This window comes from Haliotis rufescens, unplaced genomic scaffold (genome assembly GCF_023055435.1).
Source record: "Haliotis rufescens isolate VD_foot unplaced genomic scaffold, xgHalRufe1.0.p SCAF_2, whole genome shotgun sequence".
Lineage (NCBI taxonomy): Eukaryota > Metazoa > Mollusca > Gastropoda > Lepetellida > Haliotidae > Haliotis > Haliotis rufescens.
Genome location: NW_025963890.1, coordinates 15676341 through 15700563, shown reverse-complemented (window position 1 = coordinate 15700563; position 24223 = coordinate 15676341). Strand labels below are relative to the sequence as shown.

The 24223-nt window shown below is 39.6% G+C and overlaps 1 protein-coding gene across 6 annotated transcripts in view; it reads left to right on the top strand.

Annotated features, from left to right (window-relative positions):
• Positions 1-8448, top strand: part of LOC124135597 — a 58597-nt gene extending 50149 nt beyond the window's left edge. For all 6 annotated transcript variants that reach the window (XM_046500982.2, XM_046500984.2, XM_046500987.2 and 3 more), the window contains exon 2: positions 1247-8448. In XM_046500982.2, coding sequence (XP_046356938.2) covers positions 2188-5055 — 2868 coding nt within the window. In that variant the 5' untranslated portion in view covers positions 1247-2187 and the 3' untranslated portion in view covers positions 5056-8448. The remainder of the gene's footprint in view (positions 1-1246) is intronic.
• Positions 8449-24223: the final 15775 nt, after the last annotated feature.

Below are 24223 nucleotides of genomic sequence, written 5' to 3'. Positions count from 1 at the left end.
TTCAGATATTTTTGAACTGTGTAATATGGATGTCTACATTTATTAGTGACTCTTTTTACAATATTTTTTTCTTGTAACAACATAAAGATAATTCTATTCCCTAGATTTTCTAGGGATTTTCTCTCTTCTCATACATATCAGGCTGTTTCGGAACGGGTTTTTTGAAGAAGTTGATATTTTTCAAAGCTACATGAAACAGAAACTGAATTGTGTAAATGTTTTTTGTGTAAATGTCTTACACAGAACAAATAAGATCAATTTATACATTTGTCTCCAGAACATGTCAGAAGTGATTAAATGTACTAAATAGGCCAACGTGGAGGTTCATTCAGGATGTTCATGTCAGCTGCATATATCTAGATGAAACTCTTACTGACTTTGTAAAAAAACAAACAATTGTCTCCAGAAATGACTAGATAATCTATCAAGCCATTATGGAATAATCTCCTCATCCCCATGCTTTGAGAATTAGATTTGAGAATTTTTTCATTGTCCTTATCTCAGTTAAGATTGTAGATTTTTTTCCTTCATTAGATCAATGTACAAATTTTGATGAAAGGAATTCATTGCTCTTTAGGATCTTTGACATATGAAATTATTGACAGTCTTGTATTTGCTCAAATATGACGTAAACAACAAGGATGTATTTACTCTTTGAAATTATACCTCATTGTACCGAATAGATCAATCATGTCTCTACACTGAAATATTTCACTTTTAAAAAGTGATCTAGTACATGAATTAAAATTCCCAATGACAATATTCAGACATGTTTTGAGCTAATATCTATGACCTAAATATTATTCAACGTAGAAGTATGCGATTAAACATAGGTTGTATGAACTTTAAACACGTCCTTTCAACAATAGCTACTCTAAACATGCCCTTTTGTAAGTTTCACTCGTACACGAACACATAATTTGAAAAAAAAGTATTTCTATAGATTTCTCTCTTCAGATGGTATATTGTATGACATGAACTCGGAAGGCTTTTAGTGTTTGCACATATAATGTTACTCTTAAGGAGATCAGTGAGGGATGACCTTGAATGTTTTTAATACTTTCACTCGACCCCACCTGAGAGAGCATTTAAACATACAGTATGAGTCAGCATGGATACTGCTGTGTTCAGTGTATGATAATCACAGCTTACACCCACAGCAACCTGAATACTGTGTCTGATAGCATGGAGTGCTCACAATACATTCCTAATTTGGATTAATACTTTCATTATTTTCTCTTTGCAGTTGTAACAAGTAATCCGGCCTAAGGGAACAAACACCATTGGTATTGTGCAAACGAGGTACAGCCTGCTTTCTGATGTGGAAGAAAAAGCTTGAGTTAATCCCGATTGGCCGATAATAACCTCGTCAGCGGACAAATTGACGGGATTAGATACTCTCTGAGACGGATAGCCTGGACCAAGTCTATGCTTGTAGTGTTGGATTGTATGAACAGTGTTTGAAATGCATGTGAGATGACAAGCAGAAATTGTAGGCTTGCCTTTGAACCTGTTGACGTCTGCTTGTGATTTTTTGTCTGCTACCAAGAGAAGATGCTTGCTACAAAAGAAGTAGGTGTTTAAATATGTGTGAGCAAGGCTGAAGGGGCTCTTACGTGTTAGGAGTTCCACCTAATCATCCCCTCTTCAAGGATTTACAATAGTCGGGAGTCAAGATATGCTAGGACCGAAGACGTCTGCTCCTCAAGAGCTTGGCTAAGAGCAGACGTGCACTGTTGAAACCTGAATGTGTGAACAAGGACTGACCACTGTGTGGACATGGCGGACTTTGATCTTTGGGAAGCATGTGCAATGTCATCACAAGGATTTCACCTCAATTGAACATGTTAATCAGAGGTATAAAGAGATATGTTCTGTTTGACTTTGAATTTAGATCTTTGCTGTTTGATGCTTAAACTAATTGGAGACATTTCTAAATCTCACTCGTCTTCATGTCTCCTGTGAAATTACACTGTATGGAGAAAAAGAGTTAAACCTTCTTTCCCTGGAGGAATCACAAGTGGATTAAAGTCCCGTCAAACTTATGGCCTCTACGTAAGCAGACAAATGGTGACCTTCATTTCACTTAAGTGAGCTGATGTCAAGAAGAATGTAAGAGTGGAAGCAGTGTCCTTCAACTTTGACCCTGAACAAGAAGACTTGATCTGTTTCGAAGAATCACTAAACATGGGAAGTAAGTGTCTTTCGGGGTGCTATGTGTTTTACATTGTGCTGTCTCTCCTGACGCACTTGGCAGAGCTGGTTACAAACACAATGCTTGCATACTTCCTGTGGATCAGTGCCACAACACAGGACAGCTGGTTCAGTCTTGTAATGGGGGTACTCCTTATCCCTCTTGTGCTTGTACAGTTACTCTCTGCCATATTGCTCCTCAACAGAAAAGGAGAAAGTCTAACCACCTGTGAAGCCATTGTCATGGCATTTCTTCATATCATTCAAATGGGATTTATATGGAGACATTTTACCGTGTTGCGAGAAAGGGACGTTCTGGTGAAAAAAGCTGAAATGGCAGAATTGTTTCTGTTAAGGCTGACTTTTGCGTTTGCATCAGGATTTCCATTGATGTTGATACAGTGTTACCTTGTCCTGGAGAACATATCTTTCCCTGCTTACTGGATATTGTACGTAGCGGCAGGTTCCACTCTCCTTTCAACAACATGGGCCTTGGGGAGTTTTCGTAGACAGCATGAAACATGTGAGACTGAAAATATTGTGCTAACCTGGCCGGGATCTGTATTTCGACTTTCGTGGCGTGCAGGTGAAATTGCAGCCAGAATAATATCCCTGTCACTTTTCGCAACGTTATATTCTCAGTGGTTATTTTTAGTGATTGGACTCCACTGGCTGACAATGCTTGTTTGTGTGTGTACATCCGTCTTCAGTGCAATCAACGAATCAAATGGCAGCAAAGTTTACACAATATCATTCCGCGTCCTTGTAGCTTATATGTACATATTTGCCTTCATCAACTTCAGCCACCAGAGCTCCATGTTCCGATATGTCATGTTCTACATCATCATGTTCCTTGAGAACACCACTCTCTGTCTCATCTGGATGGTTCAAGATGCTGCAGGAGAAGAAGGGTATCGGTACCTCCTTGTCTTCATCACAGCATCCTGCTTCTTTGTTGCCATCGTCTCCCTGACAATCTACTACAGGTTCTTCCACATCAGCATCTCTGATGTACCATCAGAGGCCAAGACGCTGGTCTGTGTAAAGGATTGCTGCATCAACTGTAAGCTAAGCCTATGTGTTAAACATAAATTGAAATTACAAAGACCATTCAGTGCTGGTTGGTACAGCCAGTACAATGATGCTGTGTATAATGGTCACTATTACAAGAACCTTCTCCAAGACTCCTTGCTAGACTCTGCCTCAGAAATTGATGTAAAGTCTACTGGAACATATCGATCATGTTTCTACAAGCCAGGGACGATATCAGAAGAATCAAACACATCTTTCGTAAGAGATCCAGATCATTTGGATGTTGAAAAGAGGTCAGTGGTCAGTTTCCAGTCTGTAGGAATGTACATGCACAGACGATATATCAGCACAGATGAAGACATCCTTGATGATGACGATGCTAGTTCTATCCCAGCATCACTGAGCCCAAGGCGAGCTGATGACCACATACTCAGTGAGTCCAGTCTCTCTATCGGCAGTCCAAGATGGATACCTCCTCCGGGCCGATCAGCCAGCCAGACATGCCTCCTCACTGACACCTGGGACAGTATCTCTCAACTGAATTCTGATGACCTTCACCCATATCCAAATATTCCATCCTGTAGGTCCCTTCTCAGGGATGACCATAACTGGTATTCAGATGGTTACACGACAGACAATACGCTTGTGTGGTCCAAACTTCCCGTAACGGATCTCAGCAGGCACAGACCTGTTGTAAGCGATAGTGAAAGTGAATATTACTGCCATTGTCCCAAAACTACTAAGAAGAAAATGACAGGTGTTCAACCTCCACGATCCAAGGTACACAGGCAGGAGAGTTTATCTGAATCTGTAAAGGAGAAGTACATGAACTGGTTCAGGAGGCCCACCGCCCTCCACACACCAGATGCTTCCGAGGAGGAGAGATCCGTTCAGGGTAAATGTAAATCTCGTAAACATGGAAAGAAGGCTCCTGCTTGGACACTGGACAGCACAGACAAACTTGTGACAGAAAGTTTTGAGAAATGGAGTAAAAGGTTTGGAGCTGTCCCAAGTCCAGACTCTAATGGGAAACATCAAGCTCCTCTGTTTGATATTTGTGATCAGATTGTACAGGAAAGTCTCACAGAGGCTCAACTTCAGGAAAGTGTCAAACATACCTACCACAGTATGGTCAGCTCAAGGGACAACACTGACCCTGAACATGGACATTTTGTGAAGGCCAAGAACAAAGGTCGTCGTGAAGCAAGGCATGTGTGCCATGTGACAGACAGTGAGTCTGAGACTCAACCTTGTGTGAGACCTCATAGGAGCAGAAAGACGTCCCATTCACCTTCTTCTAAAATAAGTGTTTCAGACAGTAGTGTGACTGTAAGTAAACATGGACCTCAGAGTGACATCCTCACTTCTGTGGGTCCCCATAAAACACCTGTCATCATTCAAACTCAGACACAAGTTGGTGTCATGAACATTCGTGCAATGCAAAACGACAAATCAAAATTGAGCACCGATTCTGGTGTAGGACAGCCTGATTATGAAAACGACTATGTTCCGATGATGAGTCTTTTGAAGTGTGCATCAAGGAGCAAGAAGGAAAACATTTATGAGAATCAGGCATATATAGGTGATAGCGACGAGGTCTTCATGGACAATGTAGTGAAAGTGACGAATGAAGGATATAGACGTCAAGGAAATCTGATGAGTGACGAGGTGTTTGTGGACAATGTTTTGAAATTAACTCCAGAGACGCCTTGGTATGTTTGTAGTGAATCAGAAGACAGCGCTCTACCGCAAGAAACATTCAGCTCCAGTAATTGTGGGATGACCAACTCGGACAATGAAAGTGATGACAGTTTAGAACTCATCATTTGAAATCTGATAATTAGTGTGACATGATGCGTGGAGTGACAATGATTTTATGGAGAAATATATGAAAAAATATGATTGGAAGGAAATCTAACCAAGATTTTCCCAAATCTTCCAATTTTTCCAACCACAAATCCTGTTATTTTTGTCAAACACGTTTTTTTTTACCAAAGTCAAAACGCCTTATAACCTACCTGGGTTGTCATAAAAATGCATTTACTCAGATTTTTCCTTTAGAAAATTGAAGTCAGAAAATGTGTGAATGAATTCTATATGTGTGATATGAGTGATATATGAGTGATATTTAATGTATACCATTGTTAAGCATAAACACAATCTGTACATGGTATACATATGTACAGAGCTCTAGGAAATATATTCTGACATTTACGTGCAACATCTGTTTGTATACTGATGGTGTAAATAAGAAATAGATACATATACAAAATTGTAGATTTCCATGTTTGAAAATCAGGAATTTCCATCTCATTAAGACCTAAACATTTCACCTCATCATTCACCTGAATCTAAAATATATGTTCTCTGGCAGTATCCAGAGTAAAAATATAACTATTTTTTAACACCGTAAAGTTTTAATATGATGCATACAGAAGTCAGTTTCAGAAATATTTTCTACAAGTCAATACATTGTATGCTCAGAGTGAAGTTCAATTTCATGTTTACTGCATTTGTTAATTATTCACAGTTCTGAAATTGTTTCTTATTTTTATTTCTTAGCTGCTAAGATAATGCAGTTGTACAGGTGTCACATTGTAGACATTGTCTACCTGTTCCACTACTTTTGTTTGTGTTAGATGCTGATTGTACCGATTATACATGTCTCAGGTTTTGTACCCAGATGATATTGGAACTTATTGATCAGTTCATGTTTATGTTTGCAACGAAATAATAGGAACATAGGCCAGACAATTTATTTCTTGTTTTGAAGGCACAATGGCCCTTTGTTTTGCAAAAGTATAAATTCCTAAAAAAAATCTGATTGATTAGATGGTGTTTCTTTTAACCAGAGACCGTAATTTGTTTATGGTCTCTGTTCTGTTTTATTTTACTTTTTTCTATGTTTGTTACAATTTTATTTCAAGAATTTTTTTAAAGGAATTTTTCAAATTTACCCTACTATTTCTTTATATTTTTTATGTATTTTTTAATTTATAAAGTGATCAAAATCATAAAACAAAAACACGAAGTGGTCTGGCCTAGGAAAACAAAAAGAACACAAATAATTAAGCTTGAAACATACCATTGATAAAAGGCAAAAATTTTCTTCAGCAAGGAATATATCCTTGAAGTTGAGATTTCTTACCTTGTCTATAATGTTGTTTTTAAGTTTTGAATCAGACACAAAAAACATTAATGCTTCATAGCAAGTTATTAATGATTTTTAAAAAAGAATCAGTATCATCTTTCTCCAAAAAAGAAGCAAAACATACTGTTTTATATATATGTATGACTTTAAACAATAGATCATTGTTTAAAAAATGGCAGATATCATTAAGACTTTACTTCATAACATAAAAATAGAGCATGTAGACTTCACTATGATGACGACATGGATGGAAAGTCAGTCCCATTGTAAGCAAAGCACAACTAGATGACAAAGACTCACCAACCAGTCAGACAAGAGATTACTTAACCCACTAATAAAGCCTCAGATTGACCCAGTACTACCAGGTGAGAACAATAATAACAGCAGGTCATTGCTTATCGCTGATGAAGCAAAGTGAAGCTGATGTCTCCATCACCTCTGACCTCGTGATCCTTGTCACCTTTGACCTCTTCAGGTTAAGATGAAGTTTGAGTTTACATTGAGTCTATTAGCATTATTGTCCAATATTTTTTTCATTATCTTGATTTTCTTTCTTTCTGAAGAAATATACATTGTGGAAATTTTGATGTGAGATTTTCTCCATTTCTTTTAACAAGGTTGAAAGATTTATAGCTGAAGGAAAGGTTTTTAAGTTCAAATTTCAAACTCTTTGGTAGTATTTGTGAAATGTGAACAATTTACATTCACATTCATGTTATGATGAACAATTTCTGTTTCTTGGAGCAAGTTACCATATTGTTATTCTCACCTGATAGGCCAGGATTGATGGATACACTAGGCAGTATCTGTAGTATTTAAATAGATCTATAGCATATTAAATGATATATTGACCATGCAGATTTGTTGGGGATGTTTGGACCAGCCTAAGCACAAAGGGCAGAAGAAGATCCTATATATGATAATTTAGACATAAACTATAATCCCATACCTATCTAAGTCTGGTTAGTGTAGTTTTTATTGGTAGACATGACCATGGTTCTAGGCTATGAAAATAGACGACCTGTCAGCTGAACTTTGGATTCACGTGACCTGCAGATTATCGCATCTATCTCGGATATCTCACGAGGTATGTAATTGATAGGTAGAGGTCAGCGAATTGGGATCTGTGATAAGATATTTGTCTTACTCTTACTACAGAACAATATCCCAGCAAGGCTGGGCCAATTAATTCCTTGTTTGACTGATTTTCTTGAGTCAGTATGTTAAGAGGTAAACACAAACAAATACAAATAATATTAGGGTTAATTTGAGAAAAAATTAAGTAAAGTAAGCATTATAGCAAATACATTTTTTTTCAAAATCATAATTTGTAAATAAAAAACACCTTTTTATTTTATATAATACATATTGGTCTGGTGTAATGGTCTTAGGATTTGCTTGAGGAAAACAGGAGAAAAATATTTAAAAAAATAAAATTTGCTGATCCAAATTTGAAATAAATGTGGGAATAGGGTTTTTGACTGTTAACCGAAATAATGATATATACAATCAACCACAAGAAAAGTGTCAAATCCTGAACTCATTCAAAGGAATCCTATGTAGCAGGTAAACGGCTTATAAGAGAGTATGATGATTAACAAGTTTACAAACTAAATACTTAATAATATATAATATTCCAGTTTGTGAGACATCTTCCACTGTATCTCACCTACTCACCTCAAAGGACACACTGGAAACAAGATGGCAGTAGTCCTTTGGACAGGCCTTTATCTCATTCAGACTAAATCAAACAAAGGTTCTCATTTGAATGAAATTGAGCAATGTAGTTTCTTTAACCAAAATTAGTAAGAAGCATATTTCAGTATAAGAAGTTCATGTCCATGAACCGCAGGTTTCATTTAAACCAGGTGGCTGTATTAAGCACCAAGCTGGAGATATGTGAATTTATTGTTTTGTGCAATGTTACTGTTTGTGTTGTGTTCTGTTATTTTTGTATTTAATTGTTATATACTTATACTATTTCGTACAAGCACCTTGCTTCTTGTGTACACAAGTTATGTGGAATTTGTGAACACCATGAAGGAACATGAATAAAAGAATGAAATACACTACAACCTGTGTCAGTGTGGTGTTAGGTTGTGGGTGGGTCTGTTTGGTGGGTCAGTGAGGGAGGGTGGGTGGGTGGATGAGTGAGTGAGAGTGTGGTTTGGTGACTGACTGACTGACTGACTGACTGACTGTGAGTGAGTGTGTGGTTTGGTTTGGTTTGGTTTAGTGAGTGAGTGAGTGAGTGAGAGAGTTAGTTAGCATTAGTCCAGCTATATGATCTAATAATCGAGTCTGAACCAGACAATCCAGTGAGTGATTGACATCATGAGCATCGATCCAGGCAATTGGGATATGATGACATGCATCAACCAAGTCAGCAAGACTGACCTCCCAATCCCGCTAGTCGCCTCTAACGACAAGCATAGTCGCCTTTTACGGCAAGAATGGGTTGCTGAAGATCTATTCTACCCCAATCTTCACGGGTCGAGTGAGTGAGTGAGTGTTTAATACTGCAGTCAGCAATATACCAGCTATATCAGGGCAGACTACAAATAATCAACTCAAACCAGTGGTTGATATGGGCAACGTCCTTCACCATCAGGATACGATTTCATGCTATTGACCAAATCACCATTCCTGACCTCCAATCCATATTAGAGCCTCTTATTGACAAGCACTGGGTACCACATCTAATCTTAATATCTAAATGCACACTAATAGATGCTGATGTAGCAGAATATTGATTTCCCGATCAGAGAATGCCCAGGGATCAACTCTGCTTTGAACAGTATTTCAGTTACATCGCAACTTCGATATTCAATCGTCAAGATACATGACTGTCACACTCAGCAATATTCAAGCCATATCATGACAAACTTTAAATAATCGAATCTGTACCAAGTAAACCGGTGATTGATAATATGAGCAACGTCCCACACCACTGGGGTACAATGACATGCGTTCAACAAAATCACTGAATCTGACCACCAGGTTCATTTAATTGCCACGTATGACAAACACTTGGGAATATTCTAACCGGGAACTTCAGACATGAGAAGCAGATTTTGTTGTTTTTCAGAGACTTTAAGGCGAGAAAATCATGAATTGTAAGTAAGCTTATTCCCTTTTTTTATTATAAATTTTTCGTTTTAGTTTTTGTCCCCATGTGATGACTTGCTCCTGGATATACCGAAGACGAAGATGAATATTTAAAGTGTCACCCGCTATTCAGAATAAAAATACACAAAATGAGAGCGTAAACATTGGCCTATGAGACACCAACACCTCAAACTTGTACATCAATTTCACATTAATTATAAAATGTGCATGTGAATCATAAAGCTTCACTATAGTTAAGTTATGAAAAAACAAACAAAGCCAACTCATTTATATACAGCTTAGCTCAAGATGAAAGGGTGACTATTCATTTGTCTGATTGGGTTGTAATTAGTGTGATTGGCCACAATTCCTCTTTAAGCCCCTTTCTAACTAATGAGAGAGATCCATGTACATGTTTATATTGTCTGTTCCTAGCCTCTGTCCAGGAGCTTTCACTGCAGCCATCAAGGAGATTATGACAAATTAGGATATTTTGTTTTAGAATTTTGCAACTATATAAACTAGATTTTTAAACCGATTTAAATTTCCCTTTTGAATATTGGTTTTTCAACATTGACTCATCAAACTTAATCATTAGGCATTGTTTAGTACTGTTCCATGATATATGTTTTACTGTGTTTTGTCATGGGTTAAAGGTTACAGAAGAAACAAGAACAGATATAAAACTTGGATCATCTTGTGTCTATTTAGCTAGTTTTATTTATCACTTGAAAACCTTTTATTCTTATTGTACGGGAAGATCTTGACAAGTGGTTTGTTGTTTACAAATGCCTGATTTTAAAGCAGTATTATCCTTATTATCATAATTATTAGCGATTTCTTTAAAAAAATACTTTATTTTTTGTGCTATATATTTAAACAATTAACAACAGGAAATGACGTAATATGATTTTATGCCTTTGAGTGTTATGCTGTTGGCATATTATCATAATTATTAGCGATTTATTTAAATAAATACTTTATTTTTTGTGCTATATATTTAAACAATTAAAAACAGGAAATGACGTAATATGATTTTATGCTGTTGGCGTTTTTCTAAATTTACATTGTTGAACAATGGTTACTAGTATCAATTAGTATGTGCTGCAGGCATAAAAACACTGGAGTTCCTGTAGACATTAAGGGGATTACATCAGACAGATTATGATATAAAATGTGGAGGCGGGTTGTAAAGTCGTTGAACTAACAATACATTGCATCTGTATGTGACCCGAAGACAATATGTTGATGACAAAAATTATTGAACGATATAATATGATTAATTCTAAGTATTCTTACTCAAATTATACTTGTTGATTGGGTATTCATTTTGAAATTGTTCATAAGCTATTCAACCATCTGAGTTTCCTGATAAATCTGTTCAAAAAATTGGTTTGTTTCTTGTCAAACGTCGCACTCACCAATATTCCCGCTATGTGACAGCAGCCTGTAAATAATCTAGTCTGGACCAGGCAATACAGGGGTTGATATTATGAGTGACAAACTATGCCGTCTCGGTATGATGACACGCAATCAACCAGGTGACGAGGAAACGTTGTTGAGAGATAAAGTTACTCATATACTATTGCATTGCTACAGTGGGGCGTTTGTTAAATTGATGTATGGATTCCACTGTCACTACAGGAATATAAATGGAAACAAATATCTAAATAGCGCTATCTTATTCCGACAAATGCAGATGCAAAATTGTTCATGCAGCAGATGAAACTACAAAACAATAGGTCACTAACAAGACAAGCTGAACCGACACAGCTCCCATCAATAACTGTATGTATGTATCTCAGATACGTTTTTGAAGAACAAGAAAAGAAATGTGAAATATCTTTTTATTGAGTTTTCTACCCACGAGTAGACATAACGATTAGTAGACAGAGCCCACAAGTAGACATAAGCCACGACCAGATAGAACCAACGAGTAGATGTAACCCATGAGTAGATAGAACCCACGAGTAGACAGAGCCCACAAGTAGACATAAGCCACGACAAGATAGAACCAACGAGTAGAGATAACCCATGGGTAGATAGAACCAACGAGTAGACAGAACCCACAAGTAGATAGAGCCCACAAGTAGACAGAGCCCACAAGTAGACATAAGCCACGACAAGATAGAACCAACGAGTAGACAGAGCCCACAGGTAGACATAAGCCATGAAAAGATAGAACCAACGAGTAGATATAACCCATGAGTAGATAGAACCCACGTGTAGGTAGAACCCACGAGTAGACAGAGCCCACAAGTAGACATAAGCCACGACAAGATAGAACCAACGAGTAGATATAACCCATGAGTAGATAGAACCCACGTGTAGACAGAGCCCACAAGTAGACATAAGCCACGACAAGATAGAACCAACGAGTAGAGATAACCCATGAGTAGATAGAACCCACGAGTAGACAGAGCCCACAAGTAGACATAAGCCACGACAAAATAGAACCAACGAGTAGATATAACCCATGGGTAGATAGAACCCACGAGTAGACAGAGCCCACAAGTAGACATAAGCCACGACAAGATAGAACCAACGAGTAGAGATAACCCATGGGTAGATAGAACCCACGAGTAGACAGAGCCCACAAGTAGACATGAGCCACGACCAGATAGAACAAACGAGTAGATATAACCCATGAGTAGATAGAACCCACGAGTAGACAGAGCCCACAAGTAGACATAAGCCACGACAAGATAGAACCAACGAGTAGATAGAACCCAAAAGTAGACATAAGCCACGAAAAGATAGATCCAACGAGTAGATATAACCAATGAGTAGATAGAACCCACGTGTATATAGAACCCACGAGTAGACAGAGCCCACAAGTAGACATAAGCCACGACAAGATAGAACTAACGAGTAGATATAACCCATGAGTAGATAGAACCCACGTGTAGACAGAGCCCACAAGTAGACATAAGCCACGACAAGATAGAACTAACGAGTAGATATAACCCATGAGTAGATAGAACCCACGTGTAGACAGAGCCCACAAGTAGACATAAGCCACGACCAGATAGAACCAACGAGTAGATATAACCCATGAGTAGATAGAACCCACGAGTAGACAGAGCCCACAAGTAGACATAAGCCACGACAAGCTAGAACCAACGAGTAGATAGAACACAGGAGTAGACAGAACACAGGAGTAGACAGAACACAGGAGTAGACAGAACACAGGAGTAGAGAGAACACAGGAGCAGACAGAACACAGGAATAGACAGAACACAGGAGTAGACAGAACACAGGAGTAGACAGAACACAGGAGCAGACAGAACACAGGAGTAGACAGAACACAGGAGTAGACAGAACACAGGAGTAGACAGAACACAGGAGCAGACAGAACACAGGAATAGACAGAACACAGGAGTAGACAGAACACAGGAGTAGACAGAACACAGGAGTAGACAGAACACAGGAGTAGACAGAACACAGGAGAAGAGAGAACACAGGAGTAGACAGAACACAGGAGTAGACAGAACACAGGAGTAGACAGAACACAGGAGTAGAGAGAACACAGGAGTAGACAGAACACAGGAGTAGACAGAACACAGGAGTAGATATAACACAGGAGTAGACAGAACACAGGAGTAGAGAGAACACAGGAGTAGATATAACACATGAGTAGAGAGAACACAGGAGTAGATATAACACAGGAGTAGATATAACACAGGAGTAGACAGAACACAGGAGTAGACAGAACACAGGAGTAGACAGAACACAGGAGTAGACAGAACACAGGAGTAGACAGAACACAGGAGTAGACAGAACACAGGAGCAGACAGAACACAGGAGAAGAGAGAACACAGGAGTAGACAGAACACAGGAGTAGACAGAACACAGGAGTAGACAGAACACAGGAGTAGAGAGAACACAGGAGTAGACAGAACACAGGAGTAGACAGAACACAGGAGTAGATATAACACAGGAGAAGAGAGAACACAGGAGTAGAGAGAACACAGGAGTAGACAGAACACAGGAGTAGAGAGAACACAGGAGTAGAGAGAACACAGGAGTAGAGAGAACACAGGAGTAGAGAGAACACAGGAGAAGAGAGAACACAGGAGTAGAGAGAACACAGGAGTAGACAGAACACAGGAGTAGACAGAACACAGGAGTAGATATAACACAGGAGTAGACAGAACACAGGAGTAGAGAGAACACAGGAGTAGATATAACACAGGAGTAGAGAGAACACAGGAGTAGAGAGAACACAGGAGTAGATATAACACAGGAGTAGACAGAACACAGGAGTAGAGAGAACACAGGAGTAGACAGAACACAGGAGTAGACAGAACACAGGAGAAGAGAGAACACAGGAGTAGACAGAACACAGGAGCAGACAGAACACAGGAGAAGAGAGAACACAGGAGTAGACAGAACACAGGAGTAGACAGAACACAGGAGTAGACAGAACACAGGAGTAGATATAACACAGGAGTAGACAGAACACAGGAGTAGAGAGAACACAGGAGTAGATATAACACAGGAGTAGATATAACACAGGAGTAGACAGAACACAGGAGTAGAGAGAACACAGGAGTAGACAGAACACAGGAGTAGATATAACACAGGAGTAGACAGAACACAGGAGTAGAGAGAACACAGGAGTAGATATAACACAGGAGTAGAGAGAACACAGGAGTAGATATAACACAGGAGTAGATATAACACAGGAGTAGACAGAACACAGGAGTAGAGAGAACACAGGAGTAGACAGAACACAGGAGTAGATATAACACAGGAGTAGACAGAACACAGGAGTAGAGAGAACACAGGAGTAGATATAACACAGGAGTAGAGAGAACACAGGAGTAGATATAACACAGGAGTAGATATAACACAGGAGTAGACAGAACACAGGAGTAGAGAGAACACAGGAGTAGACAGAACACAGGAGTAGACAGAACACAGGAGTAGACAGAACACAGGAGAAGAGAGAACACAGGAGCAGACAGAACACAGGAGAAGAGAGAACACAGGAGTAGACAGAACACAGGAGTAGACAGAACACAGGAGTAGACAGAACACAGGAGTAGAGAGAACACAGGAGTAGACAGAACACAGGAGTAGACAGAACACAGGAGTAGATATAACACAGGAGTAGACAGAACACAGGAGTAGAGAGAACACAGGAGTAGAGAGAACACAGGAGTAGATATAACACAGGAGTAGATATAACACAGGAGTAGACAGAACACAGGAGTAGAGAGAACACAGGAGTAGACAGAACACATGAGTAGAGAGAACACAGGAGTAGACAGAACACAGGAGTAGACAGAACACAGGAATAGACAGAACACAGGAATAGACAGAACACATGAGTAGAGAGAACACAGGAGTAGACAGAACACAGGAGTAGACAGAACACAGGAATAGACAGAACACAGGAATAGACAGAACACATGAGTAGAGAGAACACAGGAATAGACAGAACACAGGAGCAGACAGAACACAGGAGTAGACAGAACACAGGAGTAGACAGAACCTGTGTTGGTCATAAGAGGCAACCTACGTGATCGGCCGGTCAGTCTCGGTGACGTGGTTGATGGTATGTCAACATACCCCGACGGCGTAGGTCATTGCTCATGATATCAGTCACTGGACTGTCTTGTCCACACTCGATTATTTGCATGCCGCCACCCAATAGCTGGAATATTGCTGATTGCGGCGTTAAACATTACAATAAACATCCACAGAAAATGGAATTTACAAAACATTAAGAATCGTATTAAATTGAAATGATCTCTGAATTCTATCTAATTGTGGACCAAAGCTAAGTTATGTAGATCTATACTTTCGTCTGTGTAATAATGAGGTAAGTGAAAAAAAATCCCAAAGTTGGTGTTATAAAGAGGCATGTTTGCAGTTCGTATGAAGAGCACTGACAGTGGGAAGCTATTGAATGTGTGGTGTTGACAGTGAGTGTTTGGTGGCAGCTTATGAAATAACAGCCACAACCCAGCATTCAGACATAACATGGCCATCTTGGATTCGCTGTTTGGGTGGTTTAGGCGAAAATCGAAACAGCTGATATTGAATGATGCAACACCCATTTTTTATATAAAAGAGTTGCAAGGTCCCTCTAAGCCACTTTGTTATGCCACACGAACAATATTGACTTAGCTGTGCTGTTATATGTTGTCAGCTGTATACAGCTGTGATGTTAATTCGAGATGTTAACTTTTGTCTTACTCTCTTTTACACCTGTAATCATTGAACACCAAGAATGACAGATGAAATATTTTGTATAAATATAAAAAACAACCCAAAAACATAAAGAATCCATGCATTTATCTTGCTTTATAAATATTTGTTAAAAACCCGAAAACGTTTTTTTGGGGGTTTTTTTGTGGGGTATATGTTTTTATTATAAAACTTGCAGGTAACACTCTTCTTCAATGAAGATGAAATACTATTTAAAAAAATAACTGTATAATTGTACTTAATATGCTAAAAGCCACAGGAGGCAATATATGAAAGAGAAAAATGTGTAAAATACTGCATCTCAAGTAATTTTTTTCTACTTCTGCAACTCGTCAATAAAACATGAAAATTTAGTGTACTGACCAATGAGAAAATAGTTAATGAAGTAGAAATCGATAAACCATTATAATTACTTTAAAGCCTACGGTACTTAAGCATCAAATTCTCAAAGTTATAAAGGGAAAGTATTTGCATTTAACACCTGAAAACTACACGACCCCCATCCCCCTTCACCTGTCACACTATGGCCTCCACCTGAAACAATATTTTCAGGCTGATTTTCAAGATAAAGTGAATAGGGACATAATAATTTGACACTCCAGCAAAACTATGTCGTTTGCGACCAGCTTGGCTAAGGAGGAATGTGGGTGATTTAAACAATCCTATTATGAATAGGTTAGAGGAAATCCCAATTGTCAATAAACACCGCTGCTTGTACAATCCATTTGAACTGAGTCTGAAGTGGCACTTTTCATCCTGGTAACCCAAGCACCGTCTTTTCTTATCCAAAAGGACATTATGGATTGTTTGCTGTGAAAATGGGGGCATTCGAGAGGGGCAAGAGAAATTTGGCCGTGTTAATGTATTTGGTGGTTGATCTATTGCAAGTCGTCATGATATGTACGTGTTTGTTCTCTTGTCAAGGAATAGTACGGTATTTCCTATTGCAGTGTTGACATGATATGGGGATTGATGTACCGGTGCTGACGCGGGTTGTTGGGGTGATGTGAGGATTAGGAATAGTCTACAATGACGGGAAGAGAATGGGGGACTGTTTTACACCTGAGTTTAGACTCTAATCAGGGGAGTCGGTGACAGGCATACCTGTCATTCCTGGAGGTGCAGGTGACTATACCAGAAGCAGTCCTGCGCGGCGCAGGGACTTATTGTTTAAAAGATTGTTGTCAAGCCACGAACTTCCTTGATTGATGGAGAGAGAGAGAGAGAGAGAGAGAGAGAGAGAGAGAGAGAGAGAGAGAGAGAGAGAGAGAGAGAAAGCGAGAGCGAGAGAGAGAGAAAGAGGGAGGAGGATATTTCTTCGGTCTATGTTTAGTATTCTATTTTCCTTCCATCACCCTAGTACGTTTTCCCATCCCTTCATCTTCGTCGTTTTTACTACAGGGTCCGCTTGAAGCGACCATCTACACTAATTCGCATAGATTATTAATTAACGTTGTTTGTACTTTAACGCCGCTCTCAACAATAGTTCAGCGGTATGACTAGGGCCTGTAGATAATCAAGTCTGGACCAGACAAACTAGTGAACTAGTCAACACCCCATGCTGTTGGGTACGACATGCAATGCATGTCAACGATCCCAATTGCGTGGATCGATGCTCATGATATCGATCACTGGATTGTCTGGTCCAGACAAAAAAAATACAAACCAAACAATTAAATATCGAATGCATATCCCGGAATACCTTAGTATCCATCTGATCCGACTTGCACAAGGTGTTCTTCGGTGCTACGACTACTGCTAGTCTGTGTTAATACAAAGCAATTACAACAGTATTAGGGCTAAGGTCTCTTTGTGCAAATGGGCCCAGTGGGGCGAGAGAGCTGGTGTTAACCCTGCGCTGAAACATGTTTCAGTCACCGCGTCGCAGCTTATCCCAGGAGGACGTCGAATGTCTTTAATGCCTTAGTTAAACCCACTACCCCGGTGACGCTGCTCACAGAGAAAGGGTCATGATTGGTGCTAATCCTGGATTCGAACCCAGAACCACGGCTTCTGGATAAATAACTCATCGAGTTATGAAACATTTGTCATCCATCCTCGACTGTCATGTGTATCCTTTCTCTTTTGTATTATCAATACTCCGTTCCATTATGTCCCCGTGAAGATCCGGGTTAGAATTGGTCTTCGGCAACCCATGCTTGTGGTAAGAGGCGACTAACGGGATCGGGTGGTCAGGCTCGCTGACTTGGCTGATGCATGCCTTCGTGTCCCAATTGCGTAGATCGATGCTCATGGTGTCAACCACTGAATTGTCTGGTCCAGACTCGATTATTTACAGACTGCCGCCATGTAGCTGGAATATTGCGGCGTAAACAACAAACAAACAATTATATTGTTACATACAAATAATAGAATGGAAATATAATTCCCGTGATGATCGAGGATGGTGTGAATCTGAATGGGCCACAAGGAAAAGAGGGTATAAGGCAAAAAATATTTGTCACTTAGGCGTAAGCCAAACTCACTCAAGTGTTTTTTTTAATGTTTTTGAAAAAAATATTTTATTTTAATGTTGTAACTGTTAAAAGCGGCGTTGAACCCAACTCACTCACTCACTCACTCACTCACTCACTTTTAATGTTGTTAATGCTTTAACTGTAGGGGCTGTTGGTCTGCCTGTTACGGAATAAACCCAAGCAGTCACTCCACCTGAAGACGAGCTTCTCAACCATCATGTCTCCATCAATCCATTCCACCCCACACACCTATACATCTGTCCATCCATCCATGCAACCACCCACCCAATCAACCGCTCATCAAACCAATCAGCCAGCCGCTACACACAGTGTGTCATGTTAAAGCGAGTTTCTGGTATGATAAGAACCATTAACGTGTATCTGACGCCATTGAGCTGAATGCCTCAGGGTATCTGTCAACTCAATGGCGTCATTTCGACGTAGGGAATATGTCGGAGTATGGTATAGCCATTACAAAGATTCGTGTCAGTTAGAGTTTCATTGACTATTTAATTTCATTGCCGTTTCATTCGAGCTACACCCTTCTCTGTCTCATGGGTAATGATCCTTGGATGGAAAACGCCGAACTTTTGCAATGTGAAATAACGTCAATTATTTGGCGGTATAAAACCCCGGACCTTCCGCTCCCTGGGCAGACGCGCTACCACTAGACCACGGAGGCGGCCATACATTATCATGTAAAATGTTATAACATCTTCTCTAATTAGTGTGTGTTCTTATTCGAATACACCATGATACCCACATTGCCCATTTGGTATGAAACTCATCTTACTAAAATGAATAGTCTTTTCAATATAGTATCTCATTTTTAAATCGTTCTTAAAACGTACAAGACATGATAGGTCATTTTGTATCTTACATTTATACAGGAAATCGTTTGAATTTGATCGATTGGAAAATTATATGTCATTATCATTTTCCTTTTTCAACTGTTAAACATAATATTTAAACTTTCAATGATAGTATTATAACCTAAATGTTATCTGCAAAGAAAAAAACACCGGTTAGGGGTACGATTAGTTCTAAAGACACGTAATCCCGCTAATAGTTCAGTTCAAAGAGGACATATTTGGGTTTGGGGTTACTTGAAATTGTATCCCTGGATTATTTTCTGTCTCCCATCAAAGTTGTCTGATCCTGATCACGCTTCTACTGATACCATGCTGTAGGCGGATTGAAATGCCTCGCCATACAGGTGCGACTTGGGATAAGAGGGGGATAACTCGTACATGTATATACTCAGGAAGCAGGCGATCTAGTTTAGTTCATGTCTAAATAAACATTGGCTTGACACAGGGATATATTTGTCATAGATTTAAAAGGGGATATGTTGTAGTTTCGTGTCAACGTGCCCTGGTTAAAGGTTGCTGTGTGTCGCGGTACGTCAGCGAATCCTTGGTTTGAGACTGAGTGAGTGAGTCAATTTGGTTTAACGCTGCTATGAATAGTACGTTAGTGATCACAGTCACGGCTTGTCAGCTTGACCTGGGAGAAAAACACCAAAGTAAGGCAGATCTTAGAGCGAGTGAGTGCGAATGTTTTTACGCCGCTTTTAACAGGATTCCAGCAATATCACGACGGGGAACACGAGAAATGGGCTTCACACATTGCACCCATCTAGGGAATCGAACCTGTGTCGTGACCAGCGAACGCTTTAACCACTAGGCTATTCCATTGCCGCGTTGGTCTTGGCGTTTGAATTACAACGCTGATTCAACCAACGACCACGTGTATCGTGCTGACAATCCTAAACACATTGGGGTCGAACGGAGATTCGAACCCACAATTATAGGTGTCTTGGAGGGCTACCTTTGCAAAGTGAATTGCGGCGCCTAATTTGAAATGAAAGTGAACTGAACCCCTCAATATAAGTGCACATATTTCGTATCTACTGATGTTATCTCCCCAGCAAAGCCCCCCCCCCCCCCCCCCCCCCCCCCCCCCCAACACACACACACATTGATACCCAAGCATTTGCTAGGTTACTGTTTCAGAAATGAACTGGGAATATTGAATATTTACAAAGGGGGAAAGATCGATGCAAATTCTGGAATTCTATAGTTTTCTATTCACAAAATTCCACAGTCTTTGTATCCTAAAGCTAAACACCCACAAGTCTCCTTTCAATTAATAATAATGATTCTTTTCTTTTTTTTGTAAATAACGGTGGCTGGGTATCCACCAGAAAACCTTTTCAATTCAATGCACCATCCCTTTTACCAAATTAAGCAAACATTTATCGGATCGACTTGTCTCTATGGAACTGCTGATCCATACTTGGTTCAACCCAACGCTTTGATAAAACCACGGCGATCTTTAACCACACCACCTGCGTTTACAGAATCGGCACAAAAACACTGGCTTCAGATGAGACGCACTTAATAATACATGTTCCTAGAGCTACTTCCCTAATGACCGTTGATTCGAGATATTGACTCCCGATATGTATAGATGAGTTGTTCTTTTCAACGTCAGTCATTCCTGTCCACGCGGCTCTCTGTTTTTGTGCGTCGTTATCAGTGAATCATTCAACTACGGACGTTCTTGCTTTTAATCCACAATTAGCAACTTCGACACTTACATATTTGACAAAGGATTTACTAAATGGTGATTAATTATGACATAGTTGCAAGTAGTGTATAATTAACCAATGCAATTTTATGCTCTACTGAAGGCTAGATCCACGACTGTGGGTTAATTATTGAACGAGAAATATTTCTGGAAATTATAGACAGAGCATGTAAATACAGTGTATCCTTACCCTGCTCCGTCAACGCAATAAATCAATACTTGCTGTCTGTGTGAAACTCGGGTTTATTGTGACTAACATTGTTGCAAAAAAATCAAATATTTAACTAGTCAAACGCCATACAGCCCCCCATCCCCCACCCCCCAGCAAAGATATCTAGTCATAGAGGTATTGTGTAGTTTACCTTGTGGTTAAAGCATTCGTCACACAGGAGGCCCGGGATCGATTGCCCATACTGAAACAATATGTGGAGCACTTTTCTGGTGTCCCCCGTCGTGACATGGCTGGAATACTGCTAAAAGCGGCGTAAAATCAACTCACCAAGACACAAATGATGTTGGTTGGTTTGTTTGTTTGTTGTTTTAACGCCGCACTCAGCAATATTCCAGCTATATGACGGCGGTCTGTAAATAATCGAGTCTGGACCAGACAACCCAGTGATTAATATCATGAGCATCGATCCACGCAATTGGGATACGATGACATGCATCAACCAAGTCAGCGAGCCTGACCATCCGATCCTGTTAGTCGCCTCTTGCGACAGGCATGGGTTGCTGAAGACCTTTTCTAACACGGAATCTTCACGGGATGTATATTAATATGTTTGCAGCTTTATTACCACATAGATACTTATGAAGTGACTATACTGGTTAATTTTTATACATGTAATTCAAATATGAAATCTCTCAATAGCTTTTCGATTGAACATCGGGAAACAAGTCAGCGAAACCCATGCTTGCCGTAAAAGGCGACTGTCCTTGTCGTAAAAGGCGACTGCCAGGATCGGATGGTCAGGCTCGCTGACTTGGTTGATGCATGTCATCGTATCCCAATTGCGTGGATCGATGATCAATTGTGAGGATTGGTGCTCATGATGTCAATAACTGGATTGTCTGGCCCAGACTTGATTATTGACAGACCGACATCATATAGCTGGACTATTGCCGAGTGCAGCGTTAAACAACAAACAATCAGCAAATATATTACAAGACTATTGGTACGGGGGTGGTTGACTTATTACAGGTATGTCAAAATACCCCTTCTCCCGGGACAACCGACAAGCAGGAATCTCCAGCACTGTATTTCGTGGGCCTCATCTCCCCCCACTGTCGATCGCCCTGTATCACCAGCACACCAGTCGCGTTAAGGAAACATCGGATAAAACTGACACAGTTACCTCCCGTGAGTTCATATTTCCTTTGCCAAAACGATATATATCACAGGCATTAACCTTACCGATGCATACAGGTCGTAAAATCCACGAAAACCCATAACCGTTTAACTGAAAGTATCATCGTACGTTTCAGAAATACAATATGGTTACTATAGAGACCTATTTTTTGTCACTCAGTCAAACACACACTTAAATTTTATTGTGAACATTAATTTACCCGTTTCAGTTGTGACAGAACGCGGTTGTACATTGTAGATAAATGTAATTGCAAACATTTGTAGTTCTGTTATATCATCAAAACATGAAATAAATTTATAATGTATCATCTATAATGTATCCAATCTGATACCAGCATCCTGCGCCGAGGCAAATAACTTCTCCAACAGATGATGTATGTTTCTATCGCCCGTTCTTGTCGCGGGATAGACGTGTCCTTAGAAACACAGCTGTTTACACGGACTCGTGATAGACTGACATCTGGTCTCTGAAATGAAAAGGTTTTTAAGTAAAAACAGTTGTTAAATTAGTATAATAAGACGTAATAAAAAGGAGCCAAGAGACTCTTCACAAATATATCCAATATGTAACAACAGTAATCTGGACTTGCCAACTATTATAGACTTGCAGTCGGTTTACCTATAAATACAGTAAACTACGGTTATAACGAACACGCTTATAACGAACTAACGGATATAACGAACTAACTTTTTAGTCCCGACTATATACCCACACTACAAAAAAAAAGATGTATGAAGTTGAGAAGCCAGCAGATAACAACGAGGTTAATCGTGCAAACGTCATGTTTCAACTTGGAAGGTAAGAGTGAGTGAGTGAGTGAGTGAGTATTGTTTGACGCCGCTTTTAGCAATATTCCAGCAATATCACGGCGGGGGACACCAGAAATGGGCTTCACACATTTGTACCCAAGTCGGGAACCGAACCCGTGTTTTTTCGGCGTGACGAGCGAACGCTTTAACCACTGGGCTACCCGACAGCCCTGGAAGGTAAGAGACTACCCATTGCCAACAGTTCTACAATGCCACCGAAAGTACAAAGATTACGTTACATAAACACACACACATATATACTCACTGCCAAACGAAACACAAATACCATACATGTTGGTTAATATATGAGGAATTACTCATATTCAAGAGACATTAGATGATTTCGATGTACAAACGAACATACTAGTATGTTGCGTGAACCGACGCTCATGAACGCATCACACACATGACGTCATAGATCATTGACTCTAGATGCACAATTTGTCTAGTGCAGGATTAGTGTGAAAAGTTTGGAACTTACGTGCAGCATAACGTGATAAGAATAAAGACACTATGTGGAAACACTTGACTGATTGTTAGTTTTGTCATTAAGTTATATAGATAGATATTTTATTCGGTATTTAAGGCCACATGGCCCATTGTACGGTTGACATTTTCAGTTTCATTGGTTTAGTCACGTGATATACATGATATATAAAATCTATCTGACAGAGAATATATGTTTCAACAATATGGCTAATGAACGTATAACAGCAGAGCATTGTATTAAACTGATCTTTAACATCCTGTTTTCATGTCTATTGTTAAACACCGGAATATACTTTTAAGTATTAAGTGGTACACATTGGTACGTCTCTTCTTAACGTAGATACTTCTCTAAACGTTTGTATTATTCGCGTTTCTTTGGGCGGTGAGTACACATAGCACTTTCATACATACACTTGATCTTCTAGTACCAGTAAAGACAAATTCTGAAAGTCGAGGTGATGCTAGTTAAAAAAGTGAAAAAACCGTGACATTTTCCTTGAGCAAATCCTTTTTAAAATTCAAAAAAAATCATTTTGTTGTTGTACATGTGTACGACATCTCATTTACAATCTCTTGCAGCTAATCAACGCATCTTATTTCTGTACAATGATGCTCTGTGTGTCACACTGAACGCTGAATGAAAACATGCCGACAGACACCGCAATGTGCATGCGGTCTTCGGGCTTGTTACATGTGCTTGAAACCCGTGAAGAATAGGGGTGGAATAGGTCTTCAGCAACCCATGCTCGTCGCAAAAGGCGACTATGCTTGTATGAAGAGCCG